The sequence below is a fragment of the Amia ocellicauda genome, chromosome 7, assembly GCF_036373705.1.
Source record: "Amia ocellicauda isolate fAmiCal2 chromosome 7, fAmiCal2.hap1, whole genome shotgun sequence".
NCBI classification, from domain to species: Eukaryota; Metazoa; Chordata; class Actinopteri; order Amiiformes; family Amiidae; genus Amia; species Amia ocellicauda.
The window spans coordinates 41,921,071-41,939,255 of record NC_089856.1 but is presented as its reverse complement, the minus strand read 5'-3'; the positions used below and the strand labels follow the sequence as shown (position 1 = coordinate 41,939,255).

The window sequence follows — 18,185 nt, the reverse complement described above, 5'->3', positions numbered from 1 at the left end:
TGTGTGTTTTGGGTCATTGTCATGCTGGAATACCCATCCACGACCCATTTTCAATGCCCTGGCTGAGGGAAGGAGGTTCTCAGCCAAGATTTGACGGTACATGGCCCCGTCCATCGTCCCTTTGATGCGGTGCAGTTGTCCTGTCCCCTTAGCAGAAAAACACCCCCAAAGCATAATGTTTCCACCTCCATGTTTGACGGTGGGGATGGTGTTCTTGGGGTCATTCCTCCTCCTCCAAACACGGCGAGTTGAGTTGATGCCAAAGAGCTCGATTTTGGTCTCATCTGACCACAACACTTTCACCCAGTTCTCCTCTGAATCATTCAGATGTTCATTGGCAAACTTCAGACAGGCCTGTACATGTGCTTTCTTGAGCAGGGGACCTTGCGGGCGCTGCAGGATTTCAGTCCTTCACGGCGTAGTGTGTTACCAATTGTTTTCTTGGTGACTATGGTCCCAGCTGCCTTGAGATCATTAACAAGATCCTCCCGTGTAGTTCTGGGCTGATTCCTCACCGTTCTCATGATCATTGAAACTCCACGAGGTGAGATCTTGCATGGAGCCCCAGACCGAGGGAGACTGACAGTTATTTTGTGTTTCTTCCATTTGCGAATAATCGCACCAACTGTTGTCACCTTCTCACCAAGCTGCTTGGCGATGGTCTTGTAGCCCATTCCAGCCTTGTGTAGGTCTACAGAGTTTGGAATCTGATTGATTGATTGCTTCTGTGGACGGGTGTCTATTATACAGGTTTATCCCTTTAAGAGAGTGCTCCTAATCTCAGCTCGTTACCTGTATAAAAGACACCTGGGAGCCAGAAATCTTGCTGATTGATAGGGGATCAAATACTTATTTCCCTCATTAACATGCAAATCAATTTATAACTTTTTTGAAATGCGTTTTTCTGGATTTTTTTGTTGTTATTCTGTCTCTCACTGTTAAAATACACCTACCATTAAAATTATAGACTGATCATTTCTTTGTCAGTGGGCAAACATACAAAATCAGCAGGGGATCAAATACTTTTTTCCCTCACTGTATTGGTCCTATTAGTGGGCATATTATACTGTCTGTTTTAGCCATGCCAATATGTCCTCTCCACATATGACTTTCTCCATTGCCTTTATTTGGACAGCTGGTCTGTCACTTTAATTCATCGGGTTAGTCATCAGGCAGGGTGAGAGAATGGCTGTTATGAAACGGTATCAATAGGGTCTTAATGAGGCTTCCCATGAATCATAGACCTCTGAACTTAAAGAAAGAGAGAGACAACAGGGCATGATAAGCTTGGATCGGCCTTCAGTCCTTCTATGACCTCTTAGCGTGCTTTATTTAAATAAACAAGTAAACAAGAGCTTAATATCTTTACATATTTGCTTTATATATACTTATTGTAGGTATATACAAGCCCTTTGCATGAATTTCATCATTTCTAAAGTTACTGCCAAATTAAAATCCTTAAGGTTAAGTTTACAGAAGGGCACATTTACACTGAAGCATTTTAAATACATTTACAAACATTTCTTTCAAACAAAAAATAATGTACTTTTCGCAGCCGAAGCATTTTCAATTAAAATACAATTCTATGTTTTGCTAAGATAAAGTAACAAGCCATTTAGTGTTAATTGTAAGTATTTTATTTATAATATGTGCAGTAGGGAAGTGTCTCCTATCTGCTCCACTGATGTGAAGGCTGCTTGTCTGCCCCCCTGGCTCTTAAACACACTCCGCCGCAGTGCATGCTGGGACTTGACCCGGTCGAGCGTGTACACTGCCAGGATCAAATGCTACCGATGCATTTGATACGGATCAGAAATGGCAGTGTAAATGCACCTTAAAAATGTATACCATTTTGACAGTATGCTGTCCGTATGCATCTGATTAAGGTGGAAGCGCTCACTCATTTTGACTTCTGTTGTGCTTCAATTAATCTTTACATTTTGTACTATTGTGTGCTGATCAAAGTTTACCCTGCAAATGTACATTTATGTTTGTTATTAAGTTCAAAGGTGTAAACAAAGTAGAACCATTTTAAATAGAAGAACTTCATTAACACCTTTTGTGTGTTAATGTTTTCTTTGTGGAAATTTAGTCTCTAAAGTTTCAGCACCCCTAATTCACCTGCCAAAGGTGTTTAGGTTAAAAAAAGCAGCAGCTGACAATTAAAGACCTGTGAAGTTCAGAAAGCTGGTCAAATTAATATCGGAGACCTTAGCTTTTTGGAGCTTTTTTGTCTTGTTCATAGAGCTGATGTGCTTCAATTTGTTTAACAGACCTCCAATAAATGAGAAAAGCTGTTTCCTGATATTAGTCAAATTGAAAATGAGAACACAGAAATAGCTGCATTCCTCTTGCATACGTACGTGATTTAAGATTCCCATCACCTTTCATACTATATCACTGTGCCAGTCAAGGTCAGGATATGTTGTGTGTTTCTCTGTGATTTATAAAGTCTATGCTGGTGAGATGGAGACTCATAGCATGCTTACTTAAGTGGGAGTGTGATATTACTTTGCAAAGGAATTGTTTGGGGAATGTTAATTAAAATAGTTTCAGCTGTGTTACAAAACAGCTGTGCGTGAAATGTTGCTAAAATAGTTTGAACTTTGCTATCACTCGAAGGAGACCTGTAACTCTGATTAAAGTCACATTGCACATATTTCAAATGTCCGTTATTGAACCGAACATTTGTGGAATGTGTTCTTTACATTTTTATTTATATCTAAAAATGTCTCATTCATTAAATCACACAGTATGATCCTTTTAATTAAATACACTGTCTTTATCTGTCCAAGTACTAACATTGCTTTGCTATATGTGTGTGTGTGTGTGCTGTTGCCTGTGCACTCAGTTCATCATCCAGACCCATCTACAACGATGCATTTCTGAGGTCCAGCAAAAGTAAACCGAATTGATTGTTTATCTATAAAACTTTGACTTGGATTTTGACTAAAGGAACACTTGTAATCAATGTGATTTATTTGAATACATCTTTCTGTTTCAATGAAATGCTGGTAACAAACGTTCCTTTTTAAATGTAGACTTCTTGTTTTCGGCAGGGACCACCGGGTGAACTTGGGCTTCGGGGCCCAGTCGGACCCCCAGGCAAAGCAGGCATTCCTGGGTTGCCAGGTGAGAAAGGACAGCGAGGGGACGAGGGGCTGACCGGAACAGCGGGGCAAAAGGGGGACATGGTAAATATCTCCTGCATACGGGCTAACTCTTGCTCTCCACCATCTTTCCGCATTGAAAACGTATCTGTTTATTGATGTAACGGCCTGCTCAGATGATGAGGAGAATTACTTTGCAACAAAAAGTAACCCATTGGGAACTAAATTTTCTTGCTTAAATACTTTGTTACTCTTTACCAGAAAAAAAAAACATGCTACCTAACCCCCATAGCCAACATTAAAGTTTGAAACCACATCCAGTCACGACCATTTGTCTTAGTAAGCTCAGAAAAAACACAATCCTTACCATAACTCATTTTAAATACAACTGTAAGACCATACCTAATTTGACATTTTACCCTACTTTAACCTTTACATGGCTAAGTCTTGTTGTTTGGACCTTAAACTGACATTTATTCTAGTCCCACAGTTACATGCATGGTTAGGTTTGTAACCTGTTAAGATCCCAGGCCAGATACGATTGTTTTCAGACTGTGGTGTTAAGCACATAGGAGAATCACAACTTCCAAGTGAAGGATATGTTTTAGATGCCCACTTTCCACTTAAAATTTGATGTCAACTATTTCCACAAACTGCTGTTCTCATCTCATAATTACATATCAAAAATATGCATTAACAAAAATATGCTTCCTGATGTGTGCTGTAGAGATTCAAACTGTTTTATCTTCTTGAAGGGCTCGCTAGGGTTTCCTGGATTTCAAGGAACAGAAGGCATCCCTGTAAGTATTTTAAATTTTTTAAGGTATAAAACATACAGCACATTCTGTATGAATTAGATCATCTCCAGGATATCACATTTGACTTCTATTAGTGTCTACAATATTGATAAAGTGTTAATATTTTTTATAAACTCTTTATCTTTAGCACAGATGTTATTAAGGTATTTACCAATGCTATATAGGAGTGGGTTTACCTACATATGATGTGCACGAGCTGACCTTTCTCTTTGCATTGAAGGTGTAGTGCTTCCAGCATCTACCCAAGGAGTGGAGAGAACCTCCTCTTGTCAATTTGAAGTAGTTTCTATTTGTCTGCAAATACGGGCATTTACTAACTTAAAGAGTATCTGACCAACTTACTCTTCTTGTCTGTATAAAATACATTTTTGTTTTATCCTTGAGTCAATGGTGCCACCTGGTGTTCATACTTATGTATTACAGGACTTATATTGCTGCCAAAGACAATATGAAACCTTGAAACCTAAAGCTACAGCCTTGTAATTGTCCAAATCCTTGCCACCTCTACTGTGTTTATGCCTTGAGGGATTAAATAAAATAAAGATTGAATAAAAGTAATACCCTGCTGTTTCTTGACACATGTCTTTGGACTGGGGAAAAATGCCGCTTTTTGATGTGTCATTGGTCTCATTGTTCCCGTGTTTTCTGTGACCACACAGGGCCACCCAGGTTCCGGGGGTCCCAGGGGCCTGCCTGGGCTGGACGGCTGTAATGGATCGCGGGGTGACCCTGGATTTCCTGGGACCCCTGGATTACATGGCTACCCTGGAGTACAAGTATGAGAAGTGTTTTATAGGAATTTGCTACATATGATCAGTGATTTATTAACAAACATAACACTTTACACACTAACAACTTTGATACTGATTTATTTAAATACAATAACTGCTGTGCAAAAGCAAACCTATATTTCCATCCTGTTAAACATAGAAAACTGAAACACACACATCTCATTACATATGTGTATCTTTACATATGTTCAGAGCACACCCCTTGTATACTGTATATAGTAGTATATTATATACTTTCATTCACTAAGATGTGCTCAAGAATAAATTACAAACATGTTCAGTAATTCAAAAATATGCCTACAGAGTGTACCCATTAATAAGTATCAGACATACTTGCTGACATCACAACAATGTCTTGTTTTCTCAGGGCGTTCCAGGGCAAAAAGGCCAAAAGGGAGACTCTGTAGCAATTTCCATGCCAGGCGAACCTGTAAGTTGACCTCTATTTACTCAAAGGTATTGAGATTCAGGGGGTGTAGTGTAACATTTGTATAATTTTGACTCTTAAAGAAAATGATCACGTTTGATTGAAGAAGGGAAGTGGAATCACAATGAATACAGTCAGGAGAGCAGTGTTGTCAGTTTTTATTCAAAGATCTCCTGGGTTTTCAAATGTGATTCAAACAGATTCAAACATCTCCCACATTTCAATACAAATCATGCAAATTGTAAATGGATGTGAGCCATTGCTCTCACCTCCAACTCTTATGCACTGCTTTAAACCTGAACTTTATATTTGAAATCAATGAGACATTCATGCATTTCCCTACCTCTTATTTTAACTGAAGACGGCAAACCTGTTTGAAAATCTACAGACACTATCTTCTTAAATTCAATAAAATGTGTGTATTGATGTGTACAGGTCAACTGAACCTCTGCTTGGATTTATTTCAGGGACACATAGGTCTTCCAGGCAGAATTGGAGATCCTGTGAGTGAAACTTTTAACGAGACTATTCTTTCTGCATTCCTTACAAATTCACTTCCGAATGTTATCCTAATTGTTACAGCTCATAATCAGTCTATAATCTTTGTAGAATTAAATATTAAGCATTTCACATCACAGGTATATGATAAATATATAAACCGCATAGTAATAACATAATAAGCATAATCCACATAATAGCATGTTCATATTCATGTGAGATTTGCTCTTGTTTTAACTACATGCTGTTTGTATTTTCTTTATTGTTGATGTGGTTGTTGTTATTTTATGTTTTTCATTCAGAACAGTCCTGAATGAAAATACAGTAACTTTGGTATCAAATGAACAATCATTTTAAAACCCATCCTGAAATGATGCTGCAGTTATTGTGAGTTTACAACATGACAGCACCTTGCCATGTGCAGCTGCAGGGAAAGGCCCTGCTCTCATTACAGACGTGTTTGTGCGTGTGCTTTGAAACAGGGAGAAGACGGACCTCCTGGGCGGAAGGGCGCCATGGGTCCAAGAGGGATAGCAGCAGACGTACGTTATGTTTTGTAGCTTTGGGCATCTACAAAGTTAATAATGGAAATGGACAATTTATTTATTTATTTATTTGTTTATTTGTGTTTCTTTATTGTCTTCCTATGCCTAGGGTCCACCTGGTATACCTGGTCCAAAAGGGCCTCCGGTAAGTTTCAACTTTACCTATTAGTTTGCTTAGTTAGATTTCTTTCTTATATCCCAGATTAGTTAGATTCCACATTAAAAATCCATTCACTTTTATGGGGAATTCAAAATGAAGATTGTTGAAGAAAAAACATTTCACTCTTTTTTTAGGGTGAACCTGGACACCCCATACCAGGACTACAAGGAAATCCAGTAAGTGAAGAACATACGTTTTTCTAACATGGAGTTTGAATGCTTAATCTTCTAAATGTCTTTAGACACCCATTCGAATACTTATTATTCTCTCACTTATTAAAACTATATGACATTTGAGAAAATACATTGCATATACAGTTAGGTCCATACATATTTGGACAGTGACACAATTGTCACCATTTTGGCTCTGCATGCCACCAAAATGGATTTGAAAGGAAACAATCATCTTTAATTTGAGGGTAGTTACATCCAAATTGGGTGAACAGTGTAGGAATTACACCCATTTTTATATGTGGTCCCCCCAATTTTAGCAGATAAAAGGTCTAGATTTGATTTCAAGTTTGGCAATTGCATTTGGAGTCTGTTGCTGTTAACCCTCAATATGAAGGCCTGTGAGTGAAGCAAGCCATCATTAGGCTGAGAAATCAAAACAAACCAATCGGAGAGAGAGCAAAAACATTATGTGTGGCCAAATCAACTATTTGGTACATTCTTAAAAAGAAAGAACACTGCTGAGCTCAGGAACACCAAAAGGCCCGGAAGACCATGGAAAACAACTGTGGTGGATGACCGAAGAATTCTTTCCCTGGTGAAAAAAACCCCTTCACAACAGTTGGGCAGATCAAGAACACCCTCCAGGAGGTAGACGCATCTGTGTCGAAGTCAACAATCAAGAGAAGACTTCACTGGTTCCCTTGTATTTATTGATGATGTGACTGCTGACAAAAGCAGCAGGATGAATTCTGAAGTGTTTAGGACTGTATTATCTGCTCAGATTCAGCCAAATGCTTCAAAACTCATTGGACGGCGCTTCACAGTGCAGATGGACAATGACCTGAAGCATACTGCGAAAGCAACCCAAGACTTTTTTAAGGCGAAGAAGTGGAATGTTCTGCAATGGCCAAGTCAATCTCCTGACCTGAATCCAATTGAGCATCCATTTCACCTGCTGAAGGCAAAACTGAAGACAAAATGCCCCAAGAACAAGCAGGATCTAAAGACAGCTGCAGTGCAGGCCTGGCAGAGCATCACCAGGGAAGAAACCCAGCATCTGGTGATGTCTATGGGTTCCAGACTTCAGGCAGACATTGACTGCAAAGGATTTCCAACCAAGTATTGAAACTCACAGTTTAATTCATGATTCATGATTCATGATTAGGGTAGTTTTCCAAATACTTTTGAGCCCCTATAATTGGGGGGACCACATATAAAAATGGGTGGAATTTGCTACACTGTTAACCCAATGTATGGATGTAACCACCCTCAAATTAAAGATGCAAGTCTACACTTAAAGGACGTCTTGTGTTTTCTTTCAAATCCATTGTGGCGTACAGAGCCAGAATGATGACAATTGTGTCACTGTCCAAATATTTATGGACATAACTGTATATTTATGTATGTATAAAATTATTTTAATTAAGTAATTTGTGAAGATTTCTAACTACAGTTGTGAAAGTGAAACCTCAAGTGAAAGTGCAGAATAATTTTTATTGACGTTGAGAACAGAAATGTCTGATTTTGCACGACTATAACCTTGAAGGAAACTGTGGGTCATGGACTGGAATATCTTTAGATGGTTACCAATATCCTCTTCAGACACAGGGATTACACTTTGGTGTGTTTTCGACAGGGGGATGTAGGGATGCAAGGAGAACCCGGACCTTTTGAGTATGTGCAGCCCCCTGTGGAGTTTAAGGGAATGAAGGTAAGGAGGTTTTGTGGAAATCTCATTCTGCTTTTTTGTACTGTCTGTATTTCCTTGGTATGTTATAGGTATAATCAAATTGATAAGGATTATGGAATAAAGTTGCCATAGGAAACTGATCCAAATGCAAACTTCACTTTCTGTGCAAACCTGAACTTGATGTCCACAATCATCAATTAAAAGGTAATGGCAAGATTAATTATTTCAAGGTAATTTGGAAATAATCACAACATTTCTCTTTCTCAAGGGGTCTAAAGGAATACAAGGTCCACCTGGACTAAACGGATATAAAGTAAGTTATATTTAAAGCACATTGATCTAACGCTGCTGCCAAAAATGTGCATTAGACACTGTCCCGAGTACATCCCTGGTACTGAGTTCTGTGTTATAGTATTCTGGTATGAGGCAGATAACTATACCTGTTCATTAGATGTGCTCTAGCACTAACTGGCTTACAGCTGGAAAAAATGATAGACAGTGAGAAAACGTTCACACAAAGTGAATAACGAATGCCTTGTATACAACTTATTCAGGTGAAATGTATTAAACTGCAAGCCATGATTTTATAATACTCAACAACATAACATTGGTAATTTTCTTGTGTTTAGTATTTGTAACTGGATTGATTGTTTCCTAGGGTTTAAATGGTGTACCAGGAGAGAAAGGAGAAAAAGGAATCGTTGGATTCCCAGGACCCCGGGTAAGAAGGGTGTTTTAGATTTTGGGATTCTTTAACACTAGAAGCGCCGACATTTCGAACTACCTACAAGCGCCAAAGCCGGTCATTGTAGCCGATAGCTCTTTAACAGCTGTGAAATGACAATCAAAGGCAAACAATCGTATAAAACTCAGAAGTTTTATTCATGAACATAAATTCCAACATTTACCTAGCACAAATGTAGTATTTAAATTGAAATATGATCATAAAACATTAATATTATTGCTATAAATAACAACGCACTTTTTTCTAATCGCGCACACTGCAGTCAAAACATGAATAACTATATAGCCTAAAATAAGCAAAAAGCTCAAAAACGGCATACAATAAGAGAATTAAAAAAGTGTAAACGTAAATATTGGACTAATGCTCAAAAGTAATATTTTATAGTTCAAAAATAACTTGCATTTATCCAAACATAATTGTACATTAAAGTAAACATTGTCAACACCGTGTAAACTTTGTTTTCAACATACACAGCTTTTATTCACTGTAGCTTTGTATTTCAATAAACTATTTAGTATATAATTAGCCTGCATACCTGACAGCGCGTACAGTCACACAGGACACATTTCTGCACTTTCCCTGCAGGAGCTCGTCCCTCACACTGCATTGTGACAGCCTCTCCAGGTGACAGTTTTACTCCACGAATATATAGCATCACAATAAATGCTCCTCCGCTGATAATGTCCATGAATCATTATTTTGGTGGATGTGCCTGCGCTATTGCACCCTGTACTGCAGTAGCATCTCGTATTGATCAGTAGAGTAAAAGCACTTGGTGCCATTTGGACCTGGCATTTCACTCGCAGTGTCGGCAATGATCTGTCATTGCCAGTATCACTGATGCCCCTGAATCAGTCATGTTCATATACACAGCATTTCCAAAATGAGCTCTCTTCAGTCTCCGTTTCCAATCCGTGATTATTTTGCGGGTAATCACTGTATCAGCACAATCTGAGTACAGCTGTAAGAAAACACCTGCAATGCTGTACAATGCGTGTGTTTTTCAAGCACATGAAAGACTGTAGACAGATAGAGATCACCACTGGAGCGCCAGACTGACTGCATTGTAATGGGAAGGCAGGATTATGCGTTATATTTGAGTTATTATGTATTTAAATCACCAGTCAAAATAACCCGATTTTGGCTATTCTAGGTAAATGTGTTTATAACTTATTTTTGCGTTTATGCAGTTAAAATGCTGTAGGCATGTTTAATACATATATTGAGGAAAAGTCACGAACGGGTATGCTCAGTGAATTTAGGAACACAGAGTAATTCAAATTTTAATAACCAAATCGGTCAAATTGACCGGCTCAACGCTTTTAGTGTTAGTCTTTGTCATCATTGATTTCCCTACAATCCACACTCTGTTCATCTGCCATCTTCAGCATCTGTCAGTGCAGATAACCCTTTAAACTCCAAATGCAAAGCTTCTTTTGTGTCTTTTTATGAGATACTTTAATCTTTCCAAAACAATCCAAGTGATGAAATCTGCAGATTCTCCTCTCAAACACTCGCTCTGCATTCTTTGATGTTTACAAGGTTTTAGATACTGTATGTCTTATGTATATTTCAGGGTGAACCTGGATACGATGGACCTCCAGGCTTTACTGGAGTACAGAAGGTTTGAATATCTATTTTAAGCTATTTTGAATTGTGTGTCTTAATCAAATTAATTATTTCTTAATCATGTAAAAGTATACATCGAAACTTAGATTTGCATATATTCAATTAACACTGATTGACTCCAGTGTGACAAAGAGGTACATGAATAACTAACTTCACCAATATCCACTTATATAAATAAATACCAGCTAACCACCTTTATCCAAGTATGTGACATAGCCACCAGCATTGACACTAACACAAATAACCATTTTACTTGCCTGCTAGGAGAACATGTGACCATAGTACTCTGTGGTGTTGCTGCAAAGTGTGGAAGCTAACTGGAAATACAAGACACACTACCTTATGCCCCGTGTCCACTGGTCATGTTTAGGTGCACCTCCACGTGGTCGTTCTGTAACTGTGCACCTAAACATTGCTGCTCCATTAGTTTTCGTTATGTACAGCTGCCCCAAGAAGTAACTGTAAGACACGAAAGGTCAAAATGCATTCTGGGATTTAGTGTTAAAAAACTGGAGGCTGAAAAACCTTAAACATTAAAGTGCAATACACTTTGAACTGACATGTTTTTGCAATATCTAGTCTTACATAGGATGACCAGATTTTCAAAAGTAGAAACTGGGACGTATTGAAAAAATATTTATAAAACAAATTACATCACAAAAGTGTAAATTTCCTCGTATCTGCTCCAATTTAAACTCGTTTCATTTTTTTGAACAGCGCATTTCCAATTAACATTGACAATATAACTTCAGTATCCCAGATAAATGTCCCTTTCTATTTCCCTGCAGGAGAATTAATGGATCAGGTAGTGGTTGTATTAATCGCAAATGTTTCAAGGTAGTGAAGTATTTCTGCAGTCGGCGAAGCTTCTATACTAGAATTACCATTATTCTAGTAGTATAGCATACATATAGTTACATATAATTACCGGTAATGATGGTTTTCAAACCCTTTTAAATGTCTTACTGCTCCGAGCAATTGAATGCGTGTTGCACTTTCCAACCATACATGAATAACTGCTCACATTTAAAAGTTTCTACCACATTTCTCACATCAATAGTGGCCGCCATTATTGTAGTTACAATTAAAAAATGCAGTGGCCTTGTGTCCAGTTTGCATCCTAGACCAGCTAGGGACACCTGAAACTATTCTGGGCTCAGGCAGAGATGCACCTGAGCAAGAGTGGAAATGCCTGGACTCAAACGGCTATGCAGAGGTGCACCTAAACATGGCCAGTGGAAACTTACTGGGGATTAGTAGGCCTGCTAGCAGAACGAATGGTAATAATTGGATTGTGGAAAAATTTGGTGTGCAAGCAGTGGAAAAATATACAAGGGGATCATAATATCATAATATCCTTGGGAATGGTGCAGGTTCATAGTGGAAAACTTATTAAATGGTTTGTGGTCAACAGGTAGTCCTGTGAAGTTATTTCCAGATCAGTGGTCACCATCTCAAAGACCCCCATTTACTGTGCATTCAGAAACTGACTGTTACCAGATGCAAGACAATTTAAAGCTACAGGAAACTGCCCTTCCACAATGCTCTCATATTTTACCCTGCCATGTGACCACAGGAATTTGTGTCCACCATGGGTTACGTTTAATTAACTTTTCTTATTTAATAAATGTCTCTTTCTGAATTAATTTAGGGACGTAAAGGCAACATTGGCCTTCCTGGGTTGATTGGAAATCCTGGAATAAAGGTGAGTGGAAGAAAAGAAACACAGACACAAAAGCAACACAATTCTCCTCTTATTGTACCAGAGATTTCAAAGACACGAATATTTCCTAGTTATACTAGATAAAGGGATATGAGGCCACTTAATTTACAGGAAAATGTCAATAGAAAATAGCCAGTGAAAGATATATTATCACATTAAACAGATAGGTTTCCTGCTACCCAGTTAATTATGCAGTTAGTGTCAGAGAAAGCTCAAACAAAACAGAAAAGTCAGTGTTTTGTTATGGTAAGTGATGTAATTGAAATTAATAAATACATACCTGAAAAGGGTTAAGCCTGTATAAGATGCATGCTCTGTCCAATCTATTACCAAACAAGAAATAGATTCTCAATCCAGCAATGCAATCTGTTTCTATCCGTCTTTTTAAGGGGTTTGAGGGCGACCTAGGTCCCGAGGGTGCTCCAGGGTACCGTAACGGATTGCCAGGTACCAAGTGTTCATTATCTTGAAAAACTAAACAGAACTGAAGTCTGGTCACTGTTCGGTTATACAGTGTTTACTTTGGTCTGTGTGTTTAAACAATGGGGAAATTAAGGTGAAGTGGTGTTGGAAGTATTATACCATATTTGCACTGCTTTACTTTTTTGTTGCAGGGGAGAGAGGAGACGTGGGACCCCCTGGCCAACCTGGACCCCTAGGAGATGAGGGTCTCATGGGCATGCCTGGTGAACCAGGACCCAAGGGGTTCTTCACATTTGGTAAATAAAATCATAATATCCCTCTTTACCACCATAATAGGCACTCACTGAAGAGTCCAGCTTGAGATTAGCATGATTCCTAGCCTGATAATAACATGTTTTATTCATACACAGCCTTTATATCTTAAGTGTACTATTCAAATCACTGCAACCCCACCCTCTGTCTACAAGGGAGTAAAGTGCAAAAGTATTGATAAACAACTATATTGAACTTATCCTTAATTTTGGCTCATACAGGTACTGTGTGTATCTGTCTTTCTTTCTGTGTCTGGAGAAGTCTGTAGCAGACAAACACTCAGTTATCTGATTTCCCTTTCCTTGACACTTTTTCAGAGGTAAACATAGCTATGTTGATAATGACCCTTCATGTTGTTTCTGAGACTTGTCCACAAGGTTACAGAAGTGGTGAGGTTTTAGTGTACCAAAGGGTTTGACATATCTACTCCTTAGCTATATTGTTGATTATTCAGTAGCCAATATAATCTGTTTGCCTTACATATTAAGAACATAAGAACATAAGAAAGTTTAAAATCGAGAGGAGTCCATTCGACCCATCATGCTCGTTTGGTGTCCATTATTAATTAAGTCCAGTCTATTTTTGAATGTTCCCAAATTGTCGTCTTCAAGCACATCACTGGGGAGTTTGTTCAGATTGTGACAACTCTCTGTGTGAATAAGTGTCTCCTGTTTTCCATTTTGAATGCCTTGAAGCCCAATTTCCATTTGTGTCCCGAGGTGCGTGTGTCCCTGCTGATCTGGAAAAGCTCCTTTGGTTTGATGTGGTCTATGCCTTTCATGATTTTGAAGACTTGAATCAAGTCCCCACGTAGTCTCCTCTGTTCCAGGGTGAAAAGGTTCAGTTCCCTCAGTCTCTCAGTAGGACATTCCCTTCAGACCTGGAATAAGTCTGGTTGCTCTCCTCTGAACTGCCTCTAGAGCAGCGATATCTTTCTTGAAGTGTGGAGCCCAGAACTGTCCACAGTATCCAGATGAGCTCTAACTAGTGCATTGTAGTCTTAACATTACTGCCCTTGTTCTCAATTCTACACTTTTGACAATATACCCTAACATCCTGTTTGCCTTTTTTATTGCTTCCCCACATTGTTTGGATGGAGAAAGTGAGGAGTCCACATAGACTCCTAGGTCTTTCTCATGCGATACTTCATCTAGTTCTATTCCTCCCATAGTGTAATTATAGTGGACATTTTTGTTACCTGCATGTAATACCTTGCACTTGTCCACATTGAATTTCATCTGCCAGGTGTCGGCCCACAACTGAATTTTATCTAAATCCCTTTGAATAGACTGTGCTGCCGAGATTGTATCTGCTGAGCCACCTATTTTAGTACCATCTGCAAATTTGACAAGTGTTCTAACTATCCCAGAGTCCAGTCATTAATATAGATTAGAAACAGCAAAGGCCCTAATACTGATCCCTGTGGAACTCCACTAACAACCTCACTCCAGTTAGAAGCGACTCCTCTAATCGACACCCTCTGTTTCCTAGACATCAACCAGTTCATAATCCATCTACTTACATTACCCTGAATGCCTACAGCTTCCAATTTAGGATCAGTGGAACCTTATCAAAAGCTTTCTGAAAATCAAAGTATATCATATCATATGCTTTCACATGATCTACAGCTGCAGTTGCATGTGGGGACTTGATTCAAGTCTTCAAAATCATGAAAGGCATCGACCACATCAAACCAGAGGAGCTTTTCCAGATCAGCAGGGACACACGCACCCGGGGACACAAATGGAAATTGGGCTTCAAGACATTCAAGACAGAAAACAGGAGACACTTCTTCACACAGAGAGTTGTCACAATCTGGAACAAAATCCCCAGCAATGTGGTTAAAGCTTAAAATTTGGGAGCATTCAAAAATAGACTGGATAGGATCATTGGATCACTTAGTTATTAATGGACACCAAATGAGCACAATGGGTCGAAAACTCTAATAAATTAGTAAGACATGATCTGCCTCATCTAAACCCATGTTGACTATCTCCAAGAATATGGTTTTCATTAAGATGCTCCTCTATTTTCTGTCTAATATTTTTTCAGTATTTAATGCATATTCATTGATTCTTCCAAATTATTCCATATATAGACTTTCCTTAATTTGCATTCGAGTTCTTGACTTACAAAAGACTGCACCTATTATACTCAGTACTCGGAACCTTTGCCGATTCCACAGATCCTCCATATCTCCATCACCGGTCTCTCTACATCATACAATAAAGATCTTATTGATTCACTGTGGTCCTGTGGATTCCTTACACTCCAGAGTTTTCATTGTAGGTCCTCCTGGTCAGCAAGGAAGGCCAGGGATCCCTGGAGTGAAGGGTTTCAAGGGGGATTCTGGGAGAGTTTTTCAAGGCCCTGCACTTCCAGGTATACCTGGCAGACCGGGACCGAATGGACAAAAGGGGGTACAGGGTCCCCCAGGCCCACCAGGTATGCGTGGACTGCAAACACCACAAATGAACTCTGAAAATACTAACAATCCTGTAGAAATATATATATATATAACAAAGAACCTTAACATGCAGTGGATTGTGTAGTGAATTTTATATGTGATGTTAAAAATGTCTGCTTGAAGCTAAAAGCAGGACCCTGTGGAATAGGGTACTGAATTCAGTTGACTTTATTATTCATTAATTATTAATAATTAGTTATTAGTAAACCTCTGCTTGGGTTTAAATCTGCTCTTAGTCATAAGGGATATTAGAAGGACTGTTAAATTGAGTCACACCTCATCGTAAAAGAATCACAAAGTTGCCACGATTGACAGGAAATGGACTGATTGGTGTAAAATACTACTGAAGTTTAGTGTCTGCTTAAAGAGGAATGTGCACGCCAACCCACAATTATGGTTTTATGCGTCTTTATGGGTTGTTATAGTGTATAAGTAAGATACATAGCACTCTTCCAGATCAAGTTATTTAAGCAACTTTTAAACATGTAAAACTTACCAAATAATGACTATCCATAACTTCCTGGATTGTGGAAAAACTACGGAATCACCAGATTTGTCTTCCCTGTGGCAACTATTATCTACTCAAACGGCAATCTGTAGCACTCACTTTGATCACAGCATATTCCAACATTTACTTGATCACTTGATCATGTCACTCACCCACGCTGGTATATATTGGTTATATAGGGAGAGTTGTCACGATACTAGAATTCTGAACTTTGATACGATACCAGTTCAATTTCACGATACTCGATACCAATACGATACCACACAAAACATTTTTAAATGCAGTAAACACAAGTATCATAGTATTATGAAAACTTTTTCCAGAATTCAGTAACCATTCAAACATTTTCTTCAGAACAATACAGTGCAAATAGCTAATTACACTCATGTATATTTTGGTAATTTCTTTGGCCAAAATAGCACAGAGCATTCCATGACTGGTTTAAACAGTCAACAGTCAATAGGCACATTCATGTTTGAGATTTTACTGCATTATTATTGCATTGATTCATAATATATTGAAAATGTGTTGCATATGGGAATTTATTTGATATACAGCACATGCATGTAACACACACCAGTCATTATACAGAACAAAAAATAATACAGTAAATAACAGGCAAATATATCACCCTTTGCTTGATACACAGTCTTGAGCCATAGTTAATCTGTTAAACAATATTAATACAGGGTATAATAAAGGTAACACATTTATACTGTGTAACTTACGTTTTAATAGATAAACCCATGTCGGTTAAGAATCTTAAAGACAGATAGCTAGTTAATAAAAAACTAAATTGAGCAGCATCAATCTGGGCTTTGTAATGAACTCAGTCATTGTGAAATAATTTGTATTGTGTTGAGAGCTGAAATACGTACATGTCTACACATATATTCATATAATATCATTATTTTATTAGCAGATGACACAAAATACACACAATTGAAGAATCACACCTGTCCTCTCATCAGCTCAGCAAGTTTCTAACTGTCCTTTAGAATTCACTCTTGATCTCGTTGCAAACCCAGGTCTCTGGATCAATGCCTCGATCAGTAACTGTCTGATCATGTGCTCATTATTTTGTATCAGGTGCGTCTGGCAATAGGGTGGCTGCTGTTAGCGTTTATTAGACTGCTGTTGGCACTACAATTCAGTATCCACAGGACTGAAGATGCCCCTCACCCAGTGCTGCACACGGGCACACGGAATAAAGACACTGCCAGGTTGCTAAATGCAACATACACAGACCTGTTGATGTTGATGCAGTCTGTGGTAAATGCACTGCAGTGTTGAAAAGTGTGTTCCTGCATTGATGTATGCAGCTGTATACAGACGGTCAAACCTATTTCAATGGACTTTCACATTGCGCAATGCTATATTTTAATTGTATGCTATTTGTATAAACGGTTGTTTATGTTTTTTAATTGTATGTTTGCTAACATATGTGCATACTGATTTCTACACCAGTTTACACAGTCCGTGTAAAATGTATTAGTTAGTTCATGTTTTACGTAACCTATATGTGCTCGTTTAAAAAAAATAAGAACAATACTTACATTTTCAAAGTGAATGCAGTATTGCTGCCGTGAAAATGTTGTGTATTAAAAATATTAAGTTTAATCCAACTTTGTTTTTCATTTTCGTCACACAAATGTTTTATAAAGGAGACACATTTTGCGGTGCGGTGGTTGTATTTAATTCAGTTCTAGTGTTAAGAGCTCACTGAATGTAATCGGTCCAATCAATACCAAATTGAACAAAAATAATACAGAAAAGTGGTGCAGTGTCTCTATGAATTGTAATAATTAGGGCTGCGATGATTAGTCGACTTAGTCGACTTATTCAACTAGTAAAATACGTTGACTTCTATTTCAGCCATCGGATACTCATTTAGCTATGTTGCCTCTATCTTAGCCATTCTTATTAATATCATTGATCTGAGCCCTTTTGCCTAATATCCTTGGCCCGTATTCCTACCTCTGTGTGAGAACAATGGTTTCATTCCCAACAGCAGTAGGTGGCAGTAGTGCATCACTTGGTTTGTCATCCACCTGTATGTGCCTCACTGGAAAAATGTCTGAACCTGCACGTCACAGCCGCCACCACGCGAAACAAAACTCGGGCGAAATCATGGAAACCGTGGGAGTATTTATTAGAGAGAATGAT

General features: G+C 38.4%; 1 protein-coding gene across 1 annotated transcript in view; it reads left to right on the top strand.

Annotated features, from left to right (window-relative positions):
* col4a4 (collagen, type IV, alpha 4) overlaps window positions 1-18,185 on the top strand; it is a 57,676-nt gene that overhangs the window by 18,618 nt on the left and 20,873 nt on the right. The window contains exons 5-20 of the mRNA XM_066709704.1: window positions 3,060-3,194; window positions 3,866-3,910; window positions 4,588-4,704; window positions 5,087-5,149; window positions 5,614-5,649; window positions 6,127-6,186; window positions 6,299-6,334; window positions 6,484-6,525; window positions 8,159-8,233; window positions 8,481-8,525; window positions 8,871-8,933; window positions 10,534-10,581; window positions 12,238-12,291; window positions 12,699-12,756; window positions 12,924-13,028; window positions 15,334-15,489. Of these exons, the coding sequence (XP_066565801.1) occupies window positions 3,060-3,194; window positions 3,866-3,910; window positions 4,588-4,704; window positions 5,087-5,149; window positions 5,614-5,649; window positions 6,127-6,186; window positions 6,299-6,334; window positions 6,484-6,525; window positions 8,159-8,233; window positions 8,481-8,525; window positions 8,871-8,933; window positions 10,534-10,581; window positions 12,238-12,291; window positions 12,699-12,756; window positions 12,924-13,028; window positions 15,334-15,489 (1,138 nt within the window). The remainder of the gene's footprint in view (window positions 1-3,059; window positions 3,195-3,865; window positions 3,911-4,587; window positions 4,705-5,086; window positions 5,150-5,613; window positions 5,650-6,126; window positions 6,187-6,298; window positions 6,335-6,483; window positions 6,526-8,158; window positions 8,234-8,480; window positions 8,526-8,870; window positions 8,934-10,533; window positions 10,582-12,237; window positions 12,292-12,698; window positions 12,757-12,923; window positions 13,029-15,333; window positions 15,490-18,185) is intronic.